This window comes from Dipodomys ordii, unplaced genomic scaffold (genome assembly GCF_000151885.1).
Source record: "Dipodomys ordii isolate 6190 unplaced genomic scaffold, Dord_2.0 Scaffold5, whole genome shotgun sequence".
NCBI lineage: Eukaryota > Metazoa > Chordata > Mammalia > Rodentia > Heteromyidae > Dipodomys > Dipodomys ordii.
Window position 1 is genome coordinate 16,305,852 of NW_012267221.1, and position 27,880 is coordinate 16,333,731.

General features: G+C 36.4%; 1 protein-coding gene across 2 annotated transcripts in view; it reads right to left on the bottom strand.

The window, feature by feature from the left end:
- Nucleotides 1-24,829, bottom strand: part of Slc38a11 (solute carrier family 38, member 11) — a 45,722-nt gene extending 20,893 nt beyond the window's left edge. The window contains exons 1-6 of one of the 2 annotated variants that reach the window (XM_013028366.1): nt 24,733-24,829; nt 23,023-23,097; nt 16,407-16,541; nt 14,982-15,047; nt 13,877-13,983; nt 11,646-11,725 (exon numbers count right to left, since the gene is read on the bottom strand). In XM_013028366.1, coding sequence (XP_012883820.1) covers nt 11,646-11,725; nt 13,877-13,983; nt 14,982-15,047; nt 16,407-16,541; nt 23,023-23,083 — 449 coding nt within the window. In that variant the 5' untranslated portion in view covers nt 23,084-23,097; nt 24,733-24,829. Of the gene's footprint in view, nt 1-11,645; nt 11,726-13,876; nt 13,984-14,981; nt 15,048-16,406; nt 16,542-23,022; nt 23,098-24,732 lie in introns of those variants that run through there. The other variant, XM_013028357.1, reaches the window with a different exon arrangement.
- Between the last annotated feature and the right edge of the window lie 3,051 nt (nt 24,830-27,880).

The following is a 27,880-nucleotide window of genomic DNA, read 5'->3' on the forward strand; positions in this document are numbered from 1 at the left end:
ATTGATAGAGTGTTTAATGAAGTACTGGGTCCAAATTCAATACAATAAGGTCAATATATAAAACTAACTGTAACAACCAGGCACCATTGACTCATGACTGTAATCCTAGCTATTCAGGAGACTGAGATCTGAGAATGGAGGTTCAAAACTAGCCCAGCAAGGAAAATCCATGAGTCTCATATCTCCAACTAAGCAAGAAAGATGTGGCTCAAGTGGTAGAGTGCTAGCCTTGAGCAGAAGCAGCTCAGGGACAGTGCTCAGGCCCTGAATTCATTTGCCAGGACCAGTGTGCCCACACCTACACCCATGCACAATGTCAGAACAATGAAAACACTATTTTTAAAGCTGTGCATAATCTTAACATCATGTTATACAAATGAGTGTAGCACTATGCCCTATTCACAGTAATGAGAAGACACAATAACATGTAGGTATCAATTATCTCTGAATTAATATTTGAGTTCAAAACTAATTCATGATATTGAAAGAGAGAAGAAATTTTAAAACTCAAGAGAGCCAGATGCTAGTAATCCTAGTTACTCAGGAGACTGAGATATGAGGATTGTGGTTCAAAGCCATCAGGGCAGGAAAGCCTCTGAGACATTTATTTCCAATTAACTACCAGAAAAGCCTCAAGTGAAGCTGTGGCTCAAATAGTAGAGTACCAGCCCTGAAAAAAAAAGCTCAGGGACAGTGTCTAGTCCCAGAGCTCAAGCCCTAGGACTGGCACACATTCACACACACACAAATACAAACACACACACACACACACACACACACACACACACACTTCAGAAAAGTAAAACCTTAAGGTAAACAATATCAATGGATGGCAAATATAAAACATTAGTATAATAAAATAATTGATATACAACTTTAAAATACAAGGATAAATTAAAAACTAGAAGATGTGATTGGTATTATAATCAATAATCATTATTATCCAGTATATATGAAAAATTTTGCAAGCCCAGAAGAAAAGTGATAATTCAATCGGGAATGGACATGAGTCAATTGATAGAAAGGGAAGTGAGAACAGCCAAGAAGTGTACAACAGGTAAATTGAGCATGGTGGAACATGCCTCTAATCCCAGCTATTTGGGAAGTGGAGGCAAGAAGATTGTAAGATTGAGATAACCTAGGAAAAGTTAATAAAACTCTATCTCAAAACAAAATACAAATGAAATGGATGGGGGCATGGCTCATGTGGTAGAGTACTTGACCAGCATGCTGGAGTATAACCCATAGTACTGCAAAAAATAAAACAAAAAAATGTAACAAGTTGCTCACCCTCTTTACTAATTAGGAAATTAAAATGAATCTAGAGAAAGAGTAGTTCACACAGAACTCAACCACACTAATATTGATAAATTGCCAAGAAAAGACAACTTGACACCATTACCAAGGAAACTAGCCATTGTAAAACAACTGTGGGGGAGACTTTGGCATTTTCTAGTAAATAAAGATGTTAACACCTGTAAGACTGTTAGGCTGAGAAACTGTACAAGTATGTAAGGAGACCATATAAGGATGTTAGTACTGAGATGTTCACACTAGCTAAACTTGGAAAACAGCCACAGTGTCCAGCAATAGAATTGATACATAATCAACAAGTAAAATGTGAGATTCATGAGCTTGTGCACTATACAGAAATTGTTAAGTGCCAAAATAGAAATGTATAGAATAAGGTATTGGTGGCAACATCAAGCTATAAAAAGGAATGTAAAATTTTGCCACAGTAATCTTCAGCATATATTTTGCCAAATTACTCATTAGAACTACATTTTGTTGTCGATATGTAAATGCATGTAAAGGTATAAATGTAGGGACCTGGCTGACTAATGTAAGGATGCCATTTATCTCTAAGGGAAAGGGAAGTGAGTCAATTTTTAAATATGACAGGCTATTTATGTTCAAGATTGGAGGCAAAATAAAACATTATTTCAAAAAGATCTAGTCTATATTCCTGCTTGCTGAACTCTATCTACTGCATGAAACTTCTCTGGATCTTTATCTAGCATTTGTTTCTAATCTTGAATTTTTTGACTCATATAATTGAATCTATATTCTTCTGACTTGCAAGTGACTTAGGTAGTTTATTCAAATTCAACCAATCTTTGTTGGTCACTGGGTAACAATCACTGATGTAAATATTAGGGATGCTACAGAGAAAAATCAAAACAAAACAAAGCCGTGAACTGCTTTATGGCGAACTCTATGTGATAAAGCGGAGCATCCCTGGGTAAGAGCGCTTTCTGTGTGACAGCTGCGCTCTGTTGTGTGCTGTCCAGTGTGGCTGCACAGGCCACAGCTGCGTCCTCAGCATTTGCAATTACAGCTAATGTAACTGAGGAATTAACTTTCTATTTTTTGTAATTTCATCTTCTTTAAATTGGACAGATATGAAAGGAGTTATATAGGTCATTTTTTGTTGCAGGAAACCTAACTGTCATCTAATGGACTAAAAGAGTTACAGAAATTACCTAAAGAAGCTTACCTTTTCCTTTAGTATATAGTTTATGCCCTAAGCTCCAATTTGCTACTTATCATTGGAACTTTCTGAGGGGCAAGTAGAAGAATTTCACATGATAATAAAAATTGAGTATATTTTGTTGGCTTTTAAAGAACCAAGGATATTTGACAATTTACCAGACAAAGAAATGACAAACTGGGAGAAACAAATTGAATGTATCTTTGTAGAAGAGCTGTTGGAGAAATGACATAATACCTAGGAATCATATTTAAATATTATAAATTATGAATAAAATCAACTCATCCTTAAATGATTAAATTAATGTATAAATGTTTTTCTTTTATTTGAAAAATGTCTTCCACCTATGGATTAGAAAAGAATAGTAACTAAAATGAAAAATTTGGAAGAGAAATTCAAATAGATTTGGACAGACAGAAAAATCAATAGACTTAAAGATGTAACATTGAGCATTTTCAAGTCTGAAGAATATAAGAAAAAATGTCTGAAAAAAAAATGAAAGCAGAGCCAGAGGGACCTCTAGGACCATCAGAGGAACAACACATATACTATATGAATGAGTGAGTGAGTGAGTGAATGGTTAGAAATAATGGGATAAATATAGAGAGGGAAGAGAACAGAAGAGGGGAGGGGAGAGGAGGAGAAGGATGGGGAGAGGGGAAAGATGGTTTAGGTTACATAATTGCTTCTTCTTAGTCATTTGAACTCTGTATTAAGATATTAAGATATTGAGCATGATACATGTTAAGCATTTTCTTGAAGTGAACATGGTCTAAGTAAAATGCAAATAGTTATTTTTTCAAGTTTTATAAAATTATCTTAAAAGTTGATACTGAGGAAAATTGTTATGTGTTAAACTCATGTTTTGTGCATGGCCTTTAGAATATATTGGCTTTATTTTATTTTTTTTTTATTTTTAAGTCAGTGCTAAATGTCTTGTACATCTAACATACTTAATATATAACATATTTGTATATGATAAAGAATCCTGTTATTATTAACATCATGTATATGAAATAATATATCACACATATATGATGTATCATATATTGTATAGCACATACCATATACTATAAAAGATAATAATATATTATAATATATTATAGTATATGGTATGGTATATAATATATATAATATATCTCATATATATGTGATATGTAACAGATTGTTTTTTCTGGTCTTGGAGCTTGAACTCAGCACCTGGATGCTGTCCCTGAGCCTTTTGTGCTCAAGGCTAGTGCTCTACCACTTGAGCCACTACTCTACTTCTAGCTTTTTCTGAGTAGTTTATTGGAGATAAGAGTCTCAGGAGCTTTCCTTCCCAGGCTGGCTTCGAACTGTGATCCTTAGATCTAAGAGTCCTGAGTATCTAGGATTACAGGCAAAAGCCACCAGAGTTTGGGTAGAATTTCTTGTCTATATATTATATATTGTTGCTGGGGTTGGTGATTGAAATCAGATCCTCCAACATGCTAAGTATGAATGAGTTTTACCACTGAGTTAACTCAGAACCTCAAACAATTTTCAGCTATATATTTTTTTATGGATAGGAGGAGGGAACTGGGTGTGAAGAGGTTTGGGGGAGTAGAATTCATTTTGCAAAGGATTCCTGGATTCAGGTATTTTATCCTCTTTGGAAATGTAAACTTCTTATCCTTCAACAGCTGTGGAGCAATAGACAATAAATACAGTAGAAGAAGCAAGTTCTATCAAATTAACCTCCCGTTTTTGCATTGATGAAAACAAGCTTCTGGGTAATGGCTGCCTAACCTGAGAAAACTAGCTAGACATCTGACCCGTCAAACTCATGGCTCTCTTGTGGTACATGACTAAAGTTTGCAGCTAAACAGAAGCACCTTGCAAATTATACAATCCTGGAAGGTTGTGAGAATTTCATACATTCACCTTTAATCTTTCACATCTTCAAGCTATACACAAATCTCAAGGTTTCCTGTCACATCACAAGCTATAAATTACAGGCAGATCTGACCACTTCCCTCAGCTCTGCATCAGCTGATAGCTCTGCCACTTCCTCTCTCAAGGCTAACTATATTTGATTTGGTTCCACAGACAACACAAAAAGCTGTATAGCAAATCATTCTTCTTAGGAATCATTCTAAGCATGAAAACTTTTGCTTTTTAATGGCAAAATGTAAAAGCTGATTTTAAATTTACGTAACATTTAATGTGAGGGTGTTTTTTTTGCTTTTGCCAAAATACAATGTTAGACATTAAAATATGAATTGCATAACATTTTTGGCACCATAAATATTACATGAATTTTTTGTCATTTGGGACACTAGTTCCTTCTAACTCTTATCATCTTTTGCTTAATTTTGTTTTGTTTTATTTTATTTATTTAGGTATGTATGTATGTATGTCATGGGGCTTGAACCCTGGGCCTAAGCACTGTCCCTCAGTTCTTCAGCTCACACCACTTCCAGTTTTCTGGTGGTTTATTGGAGATAAGAGTTTCATGGCTTTTCCTGCCCAGGCGGCTTTGAACCACGATCCTCAGATCTCAGCCTCTAGAGTAGTTAGGATTACAGGCAGTGCCCAGCTTGTTTTATTTTTGTTTCTATTGTCTCCAATTCCTCTGTCACATCTCTAAAAGTTGTTCCCTGTGCTTATTATTGGTAGTTTTGAGTGATCATGTAGGCTGTGGGTGGGAAAAGGGGAGGTTCCCTCCTTCCTTCCTTCCTTCCTTCCTTCCTTCCTCTTTCTTATTTCCTCCCTCCCTCTCTCTCTCCTCCCTCCTTACTTCTCTTCCTCCTCTTCCTCTTCCTCTCCCTTGTCCTCTTCCTTCTTCTCCTTCTCTCTTTCCAAACCCAGGACATAGAACTGTCACTGATGCAGCACACATTCATTAAATGTTATTGGCTGAACAAACTTCTATTTTCTCTCTTTAATGGTGAGTTCTGGACCATGTACCAATCTAGGTATCTAAAGTGAAGACCTTGATGTGACCCCCAACCCTTGGAGCTGAGACAATATCACTAGTCCTTTTCATTACACAATAAGGCTTACTGATTTTACGAGCCTGAAATTACTTGATTTTCACCTCTACTTCATTTCCACCAGCCTTTCTTTTACACTGTTGCAACTGTCTTTTGCCAGATACTTTCTGTGGACAACCTCTTTCCAGTTTTCTCCAATCCCATCTGTCCTCACATTTCCTGCTAAAGAAGACCAATTAAAATACACACTTGATTCAGCCTCTCTTGTGAGTAAGAACCAGCAATAACCATCAACTAAGAAGCAGCTTCAAAAAAGCCTCTCCTCATTCTGTAGGCTCATTTCCCATACTAATCTGGATAAACTTCAGCTCAGAATCACCACAACTTTTTAAACACAGGATCGCTGTAGCTGGTGGTGATGGGGAAGCTGGGTGAGGGGTGGTGGAGGTGCTGTGGTTCAAATGATCACATTTCCTCTGAAGTTCATGCTGGAAATGAACCCTAGTGCAGCCGTATCATGATGTGCATCCTTCCAGAGGTGACTAGACCATGAGCAACCTTCACAGATGGGATGAGTAACTGTATAAAGCACTGGAAGGTATAATCTTCAATTGCTATTTTTCTTTTCATTCCTGCAACCATGTGAAGACACATAGGTTTTGTTCCCATTACAGGAATCAGAGCTCAAGACACAACGTTACAAGGAGAGAGAAACAGGGCTCCCCAGACACCCCGATGCTGGTATTTTTTTATCTTGATTGCATCCTAATCCTTTCTTTAACCTCCTCTAGGTCTTAATATGTAACATTAAATTAGTGAATATTGGAGGAAAAATGTACAAGAGTAAGGAAACAACTATGAATGATATCTTTGGGGAAGATACCTTTTGTATGTATAAACATATGTTAAAATGTAGACATATTTACATTATGTTTAGTGATGTTTTTGTTTCTTTGTTTATTTTGGTATCAGTACTGGGGCTTGAATTCAAAGGCTCAAACATACCCTTGGCTTTTATGCTCAAGGTTGATACTCTACCAATTAAGCCACACCTCCACTTCCAGCTTTTTTTTTTTTTTTTAAACTGGAGGTAAGAGTCTCATGAACTTTCCTGTCTAGGGTGGCTTTGAACTTCGATCCTCAGAACTCAACCTCCTAAGTAGCAAGGATTATAGGCTTAAATCACTGGTGCCTCTCTTTGGAATTCTGTTTAAAACATCATATTACTGATTAAAATCCTATAAATAAAGTGCCTTAAGCAGGTTAAAAGAAAAGGTTTTGAGACTTGATTGCATGTTATTGTTTCCATTCTGATTGTGAAATGTTGAATATTAATGAAGCCCTGAATAAGGGATTTTGTAGCAATAATGCCTCTTATTCTAGCTACAAAATAGCGGCTGCACTGCGTTATTGCACTTTTATCCTTGCACGCTTCCGGGAAAGCAATTAAATTGCCTTGCCACTTCAGTTTTAGAAAGTGAAAGGTTAGAAAACACAATAAAACTGAACATAATTTCCAAAAAGAATTGAAAGTCATTGGACTGTGAGATATTTGAAATCATATCAAAAAAGCAGAATTTATGGGCCCATGAGTTATGGAAAAGGAAATTGAATTGTGTTTTATTTTCAAAACACAACCACTAAAAAGATGTTTCCATAGCAACAAGGTCAATACCAGTAGCCATTACAGACCTCCTCCCCCCCCCGTTTTTTTTCTGATAGTGGGTTTAAAGAGCCTTTTCAAATACCAGTTTAAAAGCCATATGAAAAAATACTATAGATTTTCTGAACATTCATTTGAACCAAAAATGAAGAAAATCACACATGGTGTATTGAATTTCTCATGTTTTATGGATTACAAGCATTTGTGACTGTTGTATTTTCAGAAAGAAGCCTGCTTGACTAGCTGCTATGCCAACCCCTGAACATAGGATTTAATTAGCTCGATTGTAAATAGGGACAGACAGAAGTTGTTTGCAGTAGTGTTCAAACAGAAATAAAAGGTGGCATGGTATTTAAAATATAGTCCTTTAACATCTAAATATTGAAAGAGTTAAGTAAATATTCTGTTATTAAAAAACTTCAAATGTTCAGATAAAATATTATATAACTAGGAGAGGAAGATAGAAGCCATATTTTCTTTACAACCGAAACAAATGGCTCTTTTGCTACAAAATCAAAGCATTCAATTCCACCAGGAAGTGAATTCTCCTCCTTTCTCCTGAGTCAAGTTGTACTGTCCATTGATCATCATCTGTACAACTTTATCTCCTCAACTAACAGAACCCCTTTAGAGCAGAGATACTTTTACTTCCCTTGGTAGCATTTCACATGACCTTTTGTGTACAGAAATATTGAAAAAAATGTAGACGGAATTGTTAAAAAAATCACAAAATAGTAAAGTAACAGAATCTCTGATTTAATGTTAGAAATGATGTTAGTCTTTATATTCATGATTTTAATGTTTTTTATACTAAGAAGGCATAAGTCCTTATTCACAGAATCACCAACTGTTTAAAAAAAAATAGGTTATTTGCCTGGACAGTGTATCAATTTTTGCCCATACTTGCCCATTCCCTGACAACAAGTTTGTGTGTGTGTGTGTGTGTGTGTGTGTGTGTGTGTGTGTGTGTGTGTGTGTGTGTATTGGTACTGGTACTGGGTTTGAATTCAGGGCCTGTGAACTTCCTTTGAGAATTTTTCCTCAAACTATGCCCTACCACTTGAGCCACAGCTCCACTTCTGGCATTTTGGTGCTTAATTGGAAATAAGTCTCACTGATTTTTCCTGTCTGTGCTGGTTCTGAACCTCAGAGCTCAGCCTCCTGAATAGCAAGCACAAGCAACCAATGCTTGACCAACAATAACTTTCAAAGCTAGTCAACAGATTCTAATGTGAAGCTAAAGTTGGAAATCATTGCTTTTCTGTCAGTCTTCTCCTGAGCACAACTGTTGATTAATTCATTTCCTAACTTTTCTAATTTACTTCCTTCTTGTTTTCTTATTCAATATTATTTCATGGTTCCTCTACATATCAAATCTATAACACAATAATCAGTTACTGAGAGTCATTGTTATAGTAAAGTTGCAATTAAAATAGTTAAATATTTTATAATAAAAAGTTTAGCTTAAAGCTAAAATGGGCTCTGTGAGGCTGGGGTGTGAGATTCAGAATTTGAGGCCAGCTTGAGTTTCCAAAAAGAGACACTTTAAAAATTACTATTTATTATATTATTCATATGCATTTTTATTGTTATAAATTTAGCTTTTGAAAGTTAGAGCTGAATATGGTACCAACACAATAGACATTAAATTAGTATCTATAAAATATATCCTTTTGTTCTTTCTTATCTTTCTTTGCTTATGTAATATCTTTATCCCTTATCTAGACAGCAAAATTCCAATAAATCTTTCAAGATAACAAGTTTTCTTCTTTGAGCACGCCCCCTTCTCCACCTGCACAAACCACTAAGAAATTCTTTTTGGTTTTGCCACTGCCCCCTCTTTCATGACACTGCATACTGACGTTGTTTTTTTCTTTTGTTTTTAAACAATTTAGGGACAACTTGCAATGGGTGATGATTTAGGGTACAGCATAGCCAAGAACTGTGGAAGCAATGGGTACTCAGTAATGTTTACCAAATAAATGAATAAAATGGCATGATGTAACAAGTGAACCAAGTGTATTTCAGAACAGCTAAGGCTATAGGTTGATCTGTGTCCTCTCTGGAGTCATATGGTAAAGCCATAGCTCCAGTGTGCTGGCATTTGGAAGAGAGGACTTTGACTGGTAACTAGACTTATGGGAGGTCATGAAGTGGGCCTCCTGATGAGATTAGTGCCTTTATTAGCAGAGACAACAGGGATCTTCTTGTCCTTCTTTGTCACCTGAGGACACCACAGGAAGGGGAAGAGGGACAAGGCCCAAACCCAACCACACTGGCCCTCTGATCATAGAGCTATTAGAAAGAAAGTGTTTAAGCCACTCAGGCAGTGGTGCTGTGTAATGACAACCTGATCTACCTATGTACCTGTAAGTTAGGATTAAGTGAGGTTAAGGGAAGATTCTTATAACAATGGCAGAACATATATGCTTCCTCTCTTTATTAAAATCCTCTAAAAACAGGTGTCCATTTTTAAAAGAAAAAAGACCAGTGAAAATAGGGGTTATATCATAGGGGAAGAACATACAAAAGAGAAAAAAGAAATCACAGAGTACATTATAAGTACTTTAAATACAAAAAAAGCACAAAACCTCTTGTGTCCCTATCTTGGGGTTCATTTTGCTTAGCATCATCATATATGGTCATATGTGCATAGCTTTTGAGCTTTTCTACTTGTCTGGTAAGATTCTCCTAGACATATACTAGTTATCGCAAATAATGGAAACCATGAGACCTATGTTTCTTTGGGTCTGGCTTACTTCACTTTTCTAATTTGGGGAGGGGAAGGGAAATAACAAAATGCTGAAACAAGGATACAAGTTGACCCATTGTAACAATGAGATGTACAAGACACTATGTTGAAAACAAACTTTACAACTTAGTCGGGGGAAGGGAATAGTTGGGGTGAGATGGAATGGTAGGGGAAAAACAAAGGAGGAGGTAACAATGCTGGAGAGGAAATACACTCATTACTCATGTAACTGTAACCCCCCTGTACAGTATCTTTACAATAAATATATATTAAAAATGTAGTTAGAATAGATATTTCATGGTTTCCTCCAAATTAACTTGAAGTAAAACAATATATATCTTCCTGATTAGCTATAAAACATGTGATAAACACATACAGTTAGAAAGAAAGTAATATAGTAAAACAACTATTAATTGATGGGAGATGTAGTCTACATTGTCAATTAGAGCTATTTGTCAGATTTTTTCCTTTTTCCTCAGGTACCATTCATTGAAGACAGTGCTCCTCTCATTGCTTAAACCATGGCTTAAGTTAATTTCACTTTCTCTTATTTAATATAGAAAATATATTTAAGTGACCATAGACTAATAGACTAATACATTAGTCATTTCTTCCACAAATGTTTATTATGCATTGTGCGGCAACAACTCTGTGGTTTGCTTATAAGCATCAACCCTGTGCTTTGTATAAGCAAACCTTCACTTCCAATTTTCAATGATGAATAATAACGTTTGAAAAATTGGAGAACCAATACCAAATTGGCAACATTTTACTTGATTAAATAACATTGATAACAAATATCAGTCAGGCTGGGAAGGTGGTTCAGAGGTAGAATGCTTGCCTTGCATGCATGAGGCCCTGGGTTCGATTCCTTAGCACCACATAAGCAGAAAAAGCCAGAAGTGGCACTGTGGCTCAAGTGGTAGAGCAGTACCCTTGAGCTGAAGAGCTGAAGGACAGCGCCCAGGCCCAGAGTTCAGACTCCACGACCAACAAAAAAAAATTTAAAAAAAATAAGAAAAAAAATCAGTTAACTTTGACAATTAGTTAAATGAAAGAGCACTTTAACAAAAAATAATTAAATAATAAAATCAGAAGAGAATAAAAGAGAACTTTCATAGTGACTTGGAGAAAACATAGAGAATTGGAGAAAAACACACATTTCTGGAGAGGGTTATATAGCCCAGGCTGGCCTTGAAAGTATGGATTGTCCTATCTCAGCTTCCAAAGTGCTGGGTTACAGGTGTTCAAACCTGGTTTTCTAATGTCTTTGTCTTCTCATTTCTGTTTAAACTGCTGAAATTTTTAAAAGACTCAATCAAAATTGATAATCTCTTCCTGGGGCTTGGAAGGTAGCCCAGTGGTCGAATGCTTGTCTTGTATGCATGAGGTCCTGGGTTCAATTCCTCAGCACCACATAAGCAGAAAAAGTCAGAAGTGGTGCTGTGGTTCAAGTGGTAGAGCACTAGCCTTGAGCTGAAGAGCTGAGAGACAGTGCCCAGGCCCTGAGTTCAGGCTCCACGACTGACAAAAATAAAAAAAAGTAAAAAAAATTTAAAAATCCCTTCTTTATTCCAGTTCTTAGGATGGCTATCAAAATGTCAAGTAAACTTGCTTTAATCCTTTTAGTGTTCAAACAAAAACTGCACATTTACTTATCTGTAATTATACCCTCACGTGCTGAAGGCCTAGGGTGTATCTGATTACATTTCTGCATTTCTGTCATCTAAGTATCTATGCAAAACCTAGAAATTAAAGAGAGACAAGTGTAACAAAACTTACATGTGTGGACCCAATGAAATTACCCTTGTCATTACAATTCCAAGAATCAGAGCTGTCAAAACTGTGGAAATAAAGGATATCTGCAAAAGAAAATGAAAACAACATTGGTGAAGAATACAGATTACTTTATTCAAAATATTTTTTTACTTGGGTAAACATGTACATAGACTGCTTTTATCCTTTAGTGGTTTATAGGCTCATAAATTCCTATTGATAACCTAAGGACTATAATTTCTTATCAGGTAACAGTCTTTGTCCCCTAACCCACAAGATAAGCAGTGTTCAAATATGATTTGTGATCTTCTAACATGGCTTCAGACCTGTTTAGTGGCTTTGTGAATAAAGAGTAAAAGTGAAATTACGCTTCCTTTTATCTTCTAGCTTTAATTTAATGTGTAGACTTGTGCCATTTTTCTTCCTATAATTGTTTCCTCTCTGCCTGTGCTTTGCCCATATTTTCTCTTGCAGTACAATGGACATACCACCTTCTGGCACGTCTGTTTTTCACTCTGTTCCCTAGCTCCATTGGCTCTATACGTTGTCACGGTTTCAACCAGTTAAAATATAAATGGCTCTAAGTGCACATTAGCTTTCTGCACTCATTATCCGGGTTTCAAGTCTTAATTTTAAATCTAGATTTCTTCCTAAGATAACTAAAAAACATATTTTTATGTGATTATCATTCTTTGTTCTGTAATTTGTTAATGTTCAATTAGAAAGAAATTCCTAGTATGAGTCCATTGATCTCTTGAGAAACAGATTCAATATAGACAAGCTTACAGCTGGAAAGTGACAGAGAGGGGATTCCAATCTAAGTACTTTCTACAGATCAAGTCTTCTTATGACTGTGCTTGGCTCACTGGGAGTTTTAAATACTTAGATATTTAACTATGATACTTTCAAGGGACATTTAGAGGAAAACGTTCTCGTATTAATAATACTGGTAGTCTTCTTTTCATGAATACTTTCTTTCTGCTCCCAGAAGATAATATTTGTGCTTACACTGAATAGGTGAAAGGAAAAAGTTAAATTAGTCAGATATCTGGTACATTATAAAATCCTCTTTTGATACAAATTTGGCATAGCTTTTGGTTACTGATGGAGGGAAAATTCATGGTGGTCAGGATACTCTTAAATATCATTTCTATTCTCGACTCTACTTAGGAGGAAGGGCTAATGACTAGATACAAATATCACTGATATTTAATGTTTTAAATATTACAGCAAAATAAAGTTAGATCAACTGTTAGAAACTTCACACTCAAAGGCAAAACTATCATATGAAAAATTATCTCCAAAACTTCATCAGGCCATGTATGGTAGTACATTCCTATAATCCCAGTGCTTGGAAGGCAGAAGAAAAAGAATCATGAGTTTGAGACCAGCCTAGACTTGCTAGCAAGTTCTAGGCCAGTTTGGGCTATATTTTTAGACTTTGTTTTAAAAATCAAAAAATAAATGAAAAACCATTTAGACACAACAACAAAAAATTTCTTTTGTAAAATTTTGAGAGTAAGGGAATAAAATGCAGCCTGATAAATGATATTTTGAATAGATGACTTTCTTAGATGATTTGCTTGGTTTCATTAGAAAAGTTTAGTGTTTCTCTTTTACAATACATACAAAATATGGTCTAAATCATTAAGGATTAATTAATCAATACATCAACACTAACATTTGCTGAATAGAAATTAGGAATAATAGACATAATATACAAATAAAAAGACTTAAAGCCATTGATGTGATCCATCCTGACTTCTCAGTTTAACTTATTATGTTAATTTTTAAATAATTAATGGATACAGAGAAATTTAAGTTATACGGATTAATGGATACCATATAATATTTGGGACATGTATTCATTGTATAAAGTTTAAATCAGGCTTAACATATATCTCTCTTCAATCATTTAGCATTTTTTGATTGCATAGTTTAAATTTAAATTGTTTAAACTATCCACAAAATAATAGAACACTTCCCATTAGACATGCTTTAAGCATAGTTCTTTGCATGTTCTAAGTTGTCAAATGCACTGTTGGCTCTCAGCCAGGGTGTCTCCCTTAGAGGAGACAGTCACTCTTGCAAAACTATAAGTAAATTAAAAACAAAACAAAACAGTAATAAATACTATAATTAAGAACTTTGCCAAACTGACTGCAGGCCAGAAAAAGTAATGAAGGAAAGTAACAAAGCTCATTTCTATGTCTATTTTTTAAAAATATAAAAATTACCTTTCCAAGCTTTGCTATGTTTCGGTACAAGGACAAAGGCAGAGTAAAGGTAACGGTGGAAAGCACAACAATGAAGTGTCGGCCAATAAACACATTTTCAGGATCAACTACAATGAAGTAAATATTATTTAGTATTTGCAGGTACAAGGAAACATCAGAAGACTTGAAGCATGGCTCAGATGTTGGAGGGCCTGTCCAGCATCCACAAAACCCTTGGTTCAAGCCCCAGTGCTGCTAACTACAGCACAACATAATACAACAAATCAAAGTAGCACATTAGTATCAAACTAACTTATCAAGCATTCATTATGACAGCATAAACTTTTCATGAACAACAAAAATTTTGTTAATAAACTCCAGAACAAGAAGAAAAAATAGAAATAGAAATAATTTAAAGAGAAACATACATTTCAAATGATGATATACAATTTTATATTTATTTTAATATTTTAATTGTCTCATAATTGGATTCTCCCTGCTCTCCAAACAGACTCATGATTTAAAAAATATAATCATCATATGTGAACATTGAACAGGGAGTGGAATTGTCTGAGAATGTTCTTAGTAGATTTTTAAAAGGCAAGCAAGCAAACGAGCAAGTGAGCAAGAGAGAGAAAAAGAAAGAATGAAAAGTAAGCAGCAACAAATGTTAACCAGGATATAGTGGAGAGGAAAGGCACATATAGACACTGTTGGTGATCATGTAAATTCATTCAGCCATTTGGAAATAAGTATGGAGGATTCCCCTGCCAAAAAATTCCAAAATTAGAACTATCATATGATTCTGCTATGTCACTCTTGGATTATACAGTTAAAGAATATAATTAGAGAGTACATTTCTTGTGTACGCACTATTTTACATATGTAACTGTAACCTCTCCGTACATCACCTCGACAATAAAATTAAATAAAAATAATATAATTAAACACAAGATAGATACCAGAATACCTATATTTCTTGTGGCACTTTTCACAATATGCAATTAGTTTAGGAGCCTATCAACTAAAGAATATATATATATATATACATATACATGTTTATATATATGAATATATTCAACACACACATATATCTTAAACCCTGCAGAGTCTTATTTTTACTTACCTCCTGGGATTCTTTGAAAAACTTTGCTCAAAGTATCTCCAGCAATTATGTTGTAACTTATCATAGCTAAAAATATCATTAAAATGAAAGTCATCAATAAATCATCAAGTACTTTATCTCAGATATTTTAAATGTCATCAATTATTACTTTCCACATATTGGTATAATCTCACACTTTTACAAATGTGGTATGGTCATCAGTTTGTACAACTTTAACAAATTTAATGTACCATATCAATTTGCTTTATAAGAAAATTTTACTTTATACATTGATTGTCCCAGAGTACCCTTAAATGATGAACTGTGGAAGACATTTAAAATGCAATTTATTTCATGGCTAAAGTTGAATGTCCACACATGTACTGCTTAAGTGAAGAATAACAATAGTAAATTTCAAAGGTACCAAAGTATCTCCTCAATTGAAAATGCAACATTTTAGGGGAAATACATTCTCGACTTGGCAACATACAGATGTAACTGTTGGGATGAGTTTCTATGATATTGATATAAAAATAAACTTAATTTGATCATTAGCTTATACTAAAATTTTATCTATTTACAAAGTGTTAGGTAACACTTCATGATTGTGGCACAAACATTAGGATGTTGATCTCGTACATGGCTTTCACAAATCCTTAGTTAAAAAAATCATGCATTGGGGCTGGGAAGGTGGCTCAGTGGTAGAGCGCTTGCCTTCCATGCACGAGGTCCTGTGTTCGATTCCTCAGCACCACATAAGCATAAAGAAAAAAGGCGGAAATGGTGCTGTGGCTCAAGTGGTAGAGCGCTAGCCTTGAGCTGAAGAGCTGAGGGACAGGCCCAGGCCCAGAGTTCAGGCTCCACGACTGGACCATCTCCCCCCCAAAAAAAATCATGCATTGAGTCTTAAGAGAAAGTTATTACTTCTTTCATTCACTTTCAGTCCCAGATCAGTTTATTTTTATGAAATAAGGAGCAGTCAAACATTAATCAAATGAAAACCATCCTCACTTTATTTCAGAAAATAGTCCCAAAGGACCTGAAAATTAGGAAGAAAATGGTAAACAATAAAAACATTCAATTTGGAAAGTATTTCAATTGTTATTTTTTTTAATGATTCCTAAGGTGTTATTACACTATTTTCATTTAGAAACGAGTTAATGCCTATCATGCTAGCAACTCAAAAGATTGAGATCTGAGATTTACTGTTCAAAGCCAGCTCAAAATCCATGAGACTCTTATCTCCAATTAATCAACAGAAAGCTAGAGCTAAAGATGTGGCTCAGCTGGCAGATTGCCAGCCTGATTGAAAGAGCTAGGTGAGTGCACCAGGCCCTCAGTTCAAGCCCCAGCTCTGGCACAATAAGAACAACATCATCAACAATAATAAAAATTATTGCATGATAAAAGACATAATTCAAATATGCAACTTCATAATTATCTTACCTATAAAAGGATACAAAAATTGTAGGACAGAGAGGAGAAGATATCCTGGAAAGCCAAAGGTTTTGTTAACCAAAGACTGGTAGGTGTCTGTCCCAGAGAGAGCCCCTCCTTTTATCAACAAAACAAGGGAAAAGTCTGTGGGGGGAAAAATGTCAGAATACACATAGTTTTATTTAATTACCACCCAGAAAGAGGAAAAATTTAAAAAAAGTTTATTTCACGTTGCAGTATTCTCAAGACAAGGCTTACATATTTCATAAAGGTTTTTGTGAAGTGCAGTATTTTCAGTTGTATATTTTTCAATCAAGATACAAATATATGTAACATATCTAGGCAATGGTTTGGACAGAAGAGGATTACAGATGAGATTCAACGTGCAGGGCTCTACTTTTTGTTCCTCACCCTATAAAGTAACCACTGTTACCAGCTCTCCAAGTAATGTCACATTGGTAGTCAGGCACTGTATAGGTATTAAAGTATGAAGACTATGATTGAAATTCCATTAGTATTTCAGAAACTAATAGATTTAGGACAGCCAGAGTTTGTGTGTATGAGTGTGTGTTTTAAGTAAATAAAGTTAGTAACATGTTTTTTTTGTTGTTGGTCGTGGGGCTTGAACTCTGGGCCTGGGCGCTGTCCCTCAGCTCTTCAGCTCAAGGCTAGCACTCTACCACGTGAACCACAGCACCACTTCAGTAGTTAGTAACAATATTAAAGCTACTATGGTTAAGAGAACTTTACAGCATGGTCATTGTAGTTCCAATTATAGAATTAAAGTCAAGGATAAAAACATATAGAGGTTAAATAAAGTTAATTCCTCTCTTTTATTCAATGCAGTGTCTTTACTGGATGACATTGCAGTTGTATTGAGCTTTACAATTGTATATACAAGGTATTGTATTTGTTCTCTTTTCTCTTTCTTTCCATACTCCATTACACTGATTTCCTTCCTTCCTTCCTTCCTTCCTTCCTGCTTTATTGCTTCCTTCCTTCCTTGCTTTTTTGTGCCAGTACTAGGGCTTGAACTCAGGGCCTTTGCGCTGAGGCTCAAAGGGGAGCCACATCTCTCCTTTATGGCTTTTTTTTTTTTGGTGATTTTTTTTAAACGTAAGAGTCTTATGGACTTTTCTGCCTGGGCTGGCTTTGAACCATGATCTTCGGATCTCAGCCTCCTTCTTAGCTAGGATTATAGATGGGAACAAATGGTATCTGACAGATTTCTTTGTTTCCCGTAAGTTGGAAATGCATCCACATACAAAGAAGAAAATACAACATATGCAGTATAGTTTCTATTTCCATTCTCTCTCTTGAATCAGTGAAACTATTTTATCCAGTTCACTAACGATGTCCAAGGTGATCTATCCAGTTGCTACTTCCTAAACCTGAATCTTTGATGATTTTTGCTGCCAGTCTCCCCTTCCTCCCTCCCCCTCCACACATCACTCTCTCCTAGAACTCTTTCATTCTAGCACTTTTTCTCTTAGTTCCTGCTTAGTTTCATCTACTGTCTCCTTTGGTATTTATTATATCACTTTTTTCTGGGTCTTCTTCAACCATTTCAGTGTTTTTATTGGCCTGTTTGTTTCACCAGTTTCTTTTATTCTGTATATTTGAGCTTTTTTCTCACTTCATAATACACTATTCTGATTACATTAAGCCTGTGGTTTTAATTGTCATACAGATGTGATAACACCTAAATTTGTGTCTGAAGCACAGCACCTCATAACTCTAAACTTCTGTGTCTCCCTGTTACCTTAGAGATGATCTAGGTAAGCCAATTTTAAGTGTCCAAATTCTTGTTTTGGTATTTGTATTAGAATTTGCTTTCTTATTCACTTTGTCCCCAATTGGTGAATATCAGCAGCAACCTAGAACTTCCCTGGGCTTGTTGATATTCCTTACTTCCTGTATTCTTGGATCTCCAAGATCATTAACTATTGTGTCATTAGTATCAAAGAGTAGCTCCTAATTTCTAATCTTTAACATGATTTATTCAAAGCCTTGGCTTTTATAATTTCTTGCTGGAATTGCTGCAATCACTTTCTTTCAGTGCCTTTTCTTCATTAACCCACAGATACTTCTGGTTTCCCCTCCCTACAAAAACATTCTGACTTTTATCCCTCTTTCAAGTGACTCTTCTGCTATAAATTCTCTAGGGAGATCTAGTGTTTTCTATGTACATAAAATGCTTTTCATAAGAAATTACATTTATTATCTCTGTAAGCCTTTCTGCAGTAAGTAAGCCAGCCTTACAGTATTTGGGAGGATTATGGTGTTGAAATGCCTATCCTATGCCTGGTGTGACCTAGAGGCTAATGAATGAGAAGTTGTGCTATTCCCATTTATCTTTGATGGACTCCACTTAGTGGTTGGCAAAACATTGTATCTGGACTCAGGTACCAATAACAGCTCTAAGACTCTATAAAATAGGTTCACAACTTTTCTGTGTGCCAGGTCTTTTTTCAAAACTCATTTGATCTTTACAATCACACTAAGAAGTGGTTAGTATCTCATTGAATGAATAAAAAGGTAAGGCACAGGAATTTAGTTCAATAGATGAACTCCACTTTGCTAGAGATGAAAAAAAATCAGGATGTAGGCTGGAGTTTGAGGTAGTCCAACAGTCTATACATTTATCCCCATCTCTGGGTCAGTAACTGCAGATTTGTTGTAAGCCATTTACATTGAAGTCTCTTTTCCCTCCTCTCTAAAGTAAAACATCTGCCTCATTGAATCAGGATTAATATTGTGGCTGCAAGTTGCTCAGCATTGAGACAGTCCTGCAGAGATGGTAATGATTATCATTGTAAGGCAACCTTTGCATCTACCTCTGCAAGTCCTTCGAACTCCTCTCTCTCCTTGCTGAATAACTCCTCACACTCTAGCCACAATAAAGCACTAGCACATTTCCCTATGCCTTCCTACATTTCCATCTGCTTACAGTACCCATCCATTTACTGTCTAACTTAATTTTTTCATAAACAAAGAAACATGCTCCTTGTCATAATATTCCTTGGAGGCTGACTTAAATGTCAGTGTCTGGATCATCATGTACAGGTCTTTATTAAGGTATTTTTCATGATATAATTATGCATGCATTTTGGTCTCTCTGATACACTCTGTAAGGAGCTTCATGGATAATTTTTTATTATTATAATACTGGTGGCAGGATCATTCATTGAGACAGTAATGACCTGTATGTATTTGATGAATAAATTAATGTCAGTATAGTAGAGTTAGCTAACTGTCTAACTTTAATTTAATGTGGTAAGTGGCATAATAAAGAGATTTTAAACTATTCTACATGCAGAAATGATACAGCAATGAATTCCTACTTCCTTTGCTTAAAACTAAGAAATGCTCCCCCAGAGGTGTGTCTGGTTGGATAATCAGTATCTCACCAGGTGGAGAAGGAACAGAATATCAGATAGAAATAGTAACATCAGGAAGGCAGTGTGAAAGAATATTCCATACATGTGGAATGGAACAGTCTATAATGGCTAACAGAGAAGGTGACTGGCTAGAAAAAAATTAGATATGACACTGAAAACTAAGATTGCCAAAAAAGCAAGGAAAGATTTAGATGTTGTTTTGTCATTACAGCAACTTAGAATGTTTGGAATGGGAGAGAAACAGAACTGAGGCTGAAGTCTTAAGAGAATTCTGTAACAATATGGAAGACTCATTAGAGGGAGGGCAGACACAAGGAGGAAAGCCAGGGAGGACTTGACTCACTGTGAAGACTGAGAGGCCATTAGTAACATCAGAAATGCCATGAAGGGTTAGGTAAAGAATTGGATGTTTGAGGTGAGAATGCTGAGTTTTAAAAAAATATCAAAATTTATTGTTTACAATTCTCAATTTTAAGACTCAAGTAAATAACGAATGTGTTAAATCTGCTTGTAAAATATAGTCTATAAATACATTCTCTTCAAAGATTTATGTTTTCTTTTTTCTCCCTCTCTCCCTCCCTCCTTCCCTTCCTCTCCCCTCACCCTCTTATTTATGTATGTCTTATGTATGTATGTATGCATGCATGTATGTATTTTGCTGGTCCTAGGGCTTGAACTCTGGGCCATGTCTCTGAGCTTCTTTGCTCAAGGCAAGCACTATACCATTTGAGCCACACCACCACTTCTGTTTCTTTGAGTAGTTTTATTGGAGATAAAAGTCACATGGACTTTCCTGCCAGAGCTGGCTTTGATCCATGATCTTTCAGATCTCATCAGTTGAGAAAGGTGTTTACATCATGAATTACTTATGTATAGTATGATTTAGGTTTAGTAACTGTTCGTTCTTCTCAAATTCTGAATCTGAGGCGATACATTTTGCTTAACTTTTCTGTTTACTTGTTTATAATGTGTAACTGTTTTCAATGCACTTATGCTAGGAAATTATACCTGAGCAGTAATTGTCAACACTGACTGACTAGGAAACAGGAAATTTAAAAGGACAAAGGTAGTTACTTGAGTAGGCTTTTAAAAAATGTAATAAATGCTATTTTATGGGATTAAGTACAATGCAATTTTTTCAACCTAGTAACTGCTAATAAGCACAAAGCTATGGGTCCCAGGCTACCAAGTAATAGGTCTTAAACTATAAATAGCTAGAAGCAGCTTAGGTCTTGGGGGAGGGGTAAAAAGAAGAAGGGAGGAGAACAGTCCAATGACTCTACAGCTTTGGATTGGTAACTATTGAATACTTTATTACTTCTTCTTAGCCAGAGGAATGATGTTATTAAGTGTTGGATTAGAAAGTCTGAGACTTTTTTAAAAGATTTTTTTTTAAAGGCCAGATTACCAGAAACAGAGCTGGGACCAATCCCTTGACACAGAGTACTGAGTAGTACTGAGATGGAAGGAGAGGCCAGAAAACTAGCTAAGGGTTCCATCTTGGTGGAGACTAGTGGCACTTTAGCACCATGGTGTTGGCACTCTGGAGCTCTAACTGCACTACATGTTGGGCCCTTTTGAATGAAAGGAGCCTGGCTTCTGGATTTCTATCATTCAGTCATCAATTGAAGACTATAGGGAAACAGGTATGGCATCACAGGAAGATGAATCTACTGAGTTATAGACACCACTCCGGAGAGAGAGAGACAGCTGAGGGGCTCTGCCACAAGTTGGTTCCAAGGGATCTAGTTGCTCACTGTGGTTACCACAGCAGAAAAACCCTGTCAGTGTCTCTTTTATGATCACTGCCTCTATTTCAGTGATCCTAAGCCGCCATGTTTGCCATAAGATGGTAGGAAGAGAATATTAGGAGTAGTAAAGTCTACATTTAGATGGAGAGTGACCATGATATATACAGAAGGGGAACAGAAGGAAAGAGGTTTAAAACAAACATAGGCTGTGGCCTGGGGAGGTGGCTCAGTGGTACAACACTTGCCTTGCATGCATGAGGCCCTGGGTTTGATTCCTCAGCACCACATAAGCAAAAAGAAAAAAAGCTGGAAGTGGTGCTGTGGCTCAAGTAGTAGAGTGCTAGCCTTGAGCTGAAGAGCTGAGGGACAGCGCCCAGGCCCAGAGTTCAGGCCCCATGATCGGACCTGCCCCCCCAAAGAAAAGAAACACAGGCTGCATGTTTTTCCCCATTTGTAGCAACTAGAATGCACCTATAAATCTACATGTAAACAAACTTGATGATTAATATATATATGTATGCATGTATATATATATAAAAATCATACACACACATACACACAGGGACATGATATATTATATAAGACTCTAGACATTTTCTGAGGCCAAAGGAGGATATGTATAGGAGCCATAGACAAAGGCTCAATAGCTATGTGCATATGGTCATATAAAACAAGATTTTATGAAATGAACTCCAAGAAAAGAAAACAAGAGAATTTTTTAGTTGCCATTGTTCCTTTTTTGCTTTCTTTTCTTTTTGTCTTGTTAGTTCATTTGTATTTGGGAGGGTAAGGGGGGCACAGAAAATGTAGAACAACATTGGTACTCACAAGAATAATGAACTGTACATCTTGTGGGTGGGAGGGAGAAACTGGAGAGAGTGAGGGAAGGGGAGACATGGTTCAAACAGAATTGTGCTGTTACCTGAGTTATATAACTATAACCCCTCTGTATATTAACTCTACAACAACAAGAAAAAGAAAATAAAAGAAAGGCAACCTAAACAACAACAAAAAGTGCTTCTGCTGCACCGAAGGCACACAGGGAGGGGGTAGGGTGGGGGATAAGGGCAAGTCAATCAGAAGTTTGCAGGTGAGCCCTGCTAATTGAGCACTGGCTTCCAGTTCCACCTGTGCAAACAGGGCTGTCAAAGGGTGCTCCAATGCACCTGCCCACAAGACCTTGCTGTGCACTGTCAGTGGTGTCCTTGCTTAGTCTTCACCAGCTTGAATGTGACTTTCCCATCTACTACTTTCCATATAAATAAAAAAAAAAAACACGTGGAAAGGATTTAGGATCTTCTACTCTTTCTAATCTGTTTAAAGGATTAATATGAAAAGTAAATCGCCTAAGACTTAATGTTTAAATTCTTTAGTATCCTTTGATGCACTTCTTGATTAGCTAGGAAATCCAATTGTAGGGAAAAGTCATTTGCAGTCTGAAATGCAGAAATACTCAATTATGTGATGTTTTACCTGTAAAATATGAAACCCAGAACAAAAGCAATATGCCCAATGGAAATCCAGCTTCCTTCATTGAATATGGGAGGCCTGGGTGGGGGAAAAGTTCCATATTAGTAAGAAGACACAGAGATAGAGACATTTTCCCCAATTCTGATGCATAATAGTTAAGTTTACATATGCTCGTGACAGATTTTCTAAGCAGTACATAGGACACTCCTAAAATTAAATGCTAGCATATTAATATTTATTCCAAGCTATGGTGTCATCCAGTTAGAAACATGTCAAGAAAGCAGATGATGGGATGAGAATAAAGCAAGGAATGAAAATCAGATGTCAATTTATACAAATGTTGAGAGTGACATAAGTTCTAGAATGCAGAGAGAGTAGTGACATCAAACTTTTCTTATGTACTAGCTTAGAAAACAGTATTTGATAAGAAAAAGTAGCATTATGGGATATTATGAGAGATGGACACTGGAATCAAATCATGAAGGAAATGTCAGAAAAGGGTTAATGCAGAACTATTTTTGATAAAGCTAAAGGATGGATATATAATTATTTAATATAATTTGGGAAATCTGAACAATTTTAGATTACTGTCAAAACATTCAAGATAAAAATAATTTAAATATCTCCACTCAAGAAACATTTTTTTTTCTTTTTTTGTTACTCATGGGTCTTGAACTCTGGGCCTGGGCACTGTCCTAGCTAAGCTCTTCAGCTCTAGGTGAGCTTTCTACCGCTTGAGCCACAGTGCCACTTCAGGTGTTCTGGTGGTTAATTGGAGATCAAAGTCTCACAGGCAAGTCTGCCTGGGTTGGCTTTGAACTGCGTCCTCAATTTCAGCCACCTGAGTAGCTAGGATTAAAACCACCAATACCTGGCAAATCTTGTTTTCTGAAAAGACTTCTCTTTAAACTTTGTTTTAAACTACTAAGCATAATGTAGTGTTGGTGATTTTTCATATTGCTGGAATATTCATATCAGGAATCAATTCCAGGAATCCACCATACAGAATTTCCCATATCTCTACAGTGTATAGAGGAAATATTTTTGTAGCTTTTCCCCCCCAGTACTAAGGTTAAAACACAGGGCCTTGGGTGCTTATTAGACAAGAGCTCTACCATTTAAAACAGGTTCCAGCCCATGGCAAGTAGAATTTTAAAGAGGTTTTTCCTCTACTGTTTGTATTTCACATCAGGTACTTCCAATTTGTCTACCAATTTTTAAAAGTCTCTATATGTACAATCCAAAGTCCATCAACATGTGGAAAAGTAAGAAAAATAGTGCCAGGCTGAGAAGTGCAAATTTTCAGGCTATTAGAATGACAAGCTTTGAAGTATAAAGTTACATTCCTAGTATTGTAGCTTGCCGGATTTTATTTTTCCTTGTCTTTTCTAAATTGGAATGCTTTCAAATAACAAAAGGAATAATAATCACCCTCTGTAGGTCAGAGGAAGAATGCGGTCAGCTGTTTGTGTGTGTTGGTAAAGTGAGAAAGGTATGACCCCAACCCTATCTTCACAATGGAAAAAAAGAAACTAGAAAGACTCTTATGGAAGAAAATGGAAAAGGCTTTTGTGGAAGAAAATCATCATTTTTCTCATTCAATTTTTTCCCTTTTAAAAAATAAACCACAACACCAAAGTAGCAGCATACTAAGAGTTTTAAATATGACCACTTTGTTTCAAATAGAAAACAAAACCAAAACAGAACACTCACCTATTATACCAGATCCTATAATAGAGTTGACAATATTAAAAACAGCAGCAGACTGACAAGATTTCCCTTTGTGCTCCTGCTCAGAAACCAGGGTTTCCCGGTCATCCAGATCCCCCTATTTCATGGATAAATGGGTGAGTTTACTATTTACTAGCACACACACAAAAATGGACAATGTCAGACAAATAAGCAATGCAAGATTTTAACAAAATATTGATGCTAATACGTCAGATCGATGGTGAGAATAAAATGATGATGAATAAGAGCTATCAAATCCACAGGTTTGTAAGCAACTCCACCCTCCAGGGGCCTCTTCACAGCTGTCCCAAATTCTTACTTAGAAGGACAGGAGGGATTAGGGAGTCAACATTGAGATTCTGTGACATTAAAGAGGTAGTATTGAAAAATCCTTGCCAGGGAGGGGATTTTAGAAATCAGTTAAGTCAGATAAAGACATTTTTACTTTTCTGTCTGGAAAACTTTCTGCAGTGCGAAGCCAAGCCCCCAGATGAAGGTAGCTGATCTTCGGTAGCAAGGATGGAGCCAGCAGAACTGGCTCAGAGCCTGTCCCGGTGTCCAGCGTTACCTGTGATGGGGTGAGGCGCTGCTGCCCCTGGTAACCCATAGCTGGGCCGAGGTCTGGAGCACGTGGAAAGTTCTGGGTTTGGGAACCCCGGCTCTGGCCCTGCCAGCTTCCTTGTCCTCCTGGCACAAACACCACTTCTAGGTTTCAGGCACAGAGGTGGAGCTGCAGGGAGCCAGCGACGCTGTCTGCGGGACGCTCTGCAGGAGGCTGGACCCTTCAGCTGCCCTCAGGTCCTCCAGCGGTGGTCACGCCCCCATCACTTTCTCACCAGTCTGCCCAGCCAGAGGCAGAATACCCATGCAGGAGTGCTGCAGGGTGTTTGTAACCCTCTCTCCCCCAGGACTCCTTTAGTGCCGCCCTGATCCTCACGGCGAGCATGGAGAACTACTCTTTCCAAGGCTGCAAAGTACAATTGATTCACCCACCCTACCCTGACCAGATTGTAGAGAGTTAGGACGAGTCCATTTTACATCATTCAAGAATTAGTTAGATTCTGCTGCAGTCTGATGACCGGGCAGAACACAGGGCACTTCTTCTCTGCCCCTGCTTCTACCCCACTCCTGCTTTCTTGAGCATCTTTCCTATCAGCACTTTCTCCCCCTACGTTCCTTCTAGGACAGAAATGACAGGTGAAAATGGGGCACTTGTTACGTTCCTAAGAAAATAGCTACAGCAGCAACACCAAGAACAAGAAAATAGCTGCCATAATGTTCCTAGGAGTTTAGCAAATGTGATAATTCTGCATGCTTTGGTCAAATATCTCCCGGTAACTTCAGAAAAAGAGAGAAGAAAAGAAGATAGATTGTTACTGAATTCAGAAAATAAACCTGTAAAACTTAGAAAGGGGGATGTAAAGATGAAAAAGGAAGACAACCTAAAGTATGAGCTAGAAAGAATCTGAAATGACCATCTAGTCTTTTCTATTATATCACAGATGACGAAAGCAAAGCCTAAGAGTTCTCATTCATTGAAAAATACAGAATAATCAGATAATAGTGCTAATATATAAATACTCATGGACAGTAAGAATGATAATAATATATAAGTGCTTATCAATAAAGAGGTTCTTTTCTTTAGGCATTCATTTAAGATTATGAAAATTTATATTGAAATATAGAAAAACTGAAGAGAGTTTAAAACTAAATTCTACATGCTGTCTACCATCCAGGTACCACATGTTAATATTTTCTCATATGTCTTCAAATTGTGAAATTTGAAGCCCATTGCCATATTTCTTTCATACCATCTCTAATGTCACCTAGTTTGTGAAATTAGTATGTGTATTTTTATACTGATTAATAATTTCATTCATTTCTGTTTATAAATTATTTATAATACACAAACAATAATCTTGCTTTGGAGATTTACAAGGATGTGAGTCAGTGCTCATGGCTAATGTCTATAATCCTAGCTAATCAGGAGGCTGAGGATAAAGGTTTGAGGCCAGCCCAGGAAGGGACTTCCATAAGACTACTATCTCCAATTAACCAACCAAGAGCCAGAAGTAGTTCTGTGGTTCAAGTGGTAGAACACAACTCTTGAGCAAAAAATGTTCAGGGATAGTGCCCAGACCCTGAGGTTAAGCCTCAGTACTGGTAAACATATAAACACACATACATATACCACACACACACACACACACACACACACGATTTCACTCACACAAGGTTTCACACACACAAGGTTTCACACCCGCAAGAGTTCTAAGGATTAAGCTGTATTGTACATGTTATCTTCCACTGGTATTTTTGAATGTTTACTCAACCTGCTTGCAAAATGTTTGTAGATACAGGCAAATAAAGATGATTCATTTTATTTACCTGTTAGCCATCTCTTGGAGTGAAATATATTTAAGGTTGTTTCTTATTTTGCAACTTCTGGAGCATATAGCTAACAAGTTCTCAAGAAGTGGAACTGTTAGGTAGCAGTAAATGTTTCCAAATTTCCCAACAAATTGATACTCACAATTATACTCTCACCATCAGTGGTGATATTCTTAATTTCCTGCAGGAAATGATTTATTTATTTTTTCTTAATTTTATTGTAAAGATGCTGTACAGAGGGGTTACAGTTATATGAGTAAGGTAATGAGTACATTTTTTGGTCCAACATTATTAACCATTCCTTTGTTTTTTCTCCCACTATTCCTTCCCTCCCCCACTCCTTCCCTTCCCCAGAAGTTGTGAAGTTCATTTTCAATATAGTTTCTTGTGAGCATCATTGTTGCAATGGGTCATCCTTCGTTCTTGAAGACACGGTTTAATTTGCAAGACTTGTTCCTGAGTGTTTTTAAATGGTATATGATGGTTGTACAAATCTTGAGTATTCTAATTTATAATGGAGGACTTTTTCATATATTCAGTAATAATTTGCATTATCATCTTTGAGAATTTAATTTTACATCTTTTGCACATTTAATTTGGTCTGTTGGTCTTTAAAAAATTAATTTGTGGGAGACATTTATATATTTAGGAATCAATTACGTCAGTCATACATTTTATACACAATGTCTCCCACCTTTTTTTAAAACTGTGTTTATCTTTTATCATGTGATATTTATGA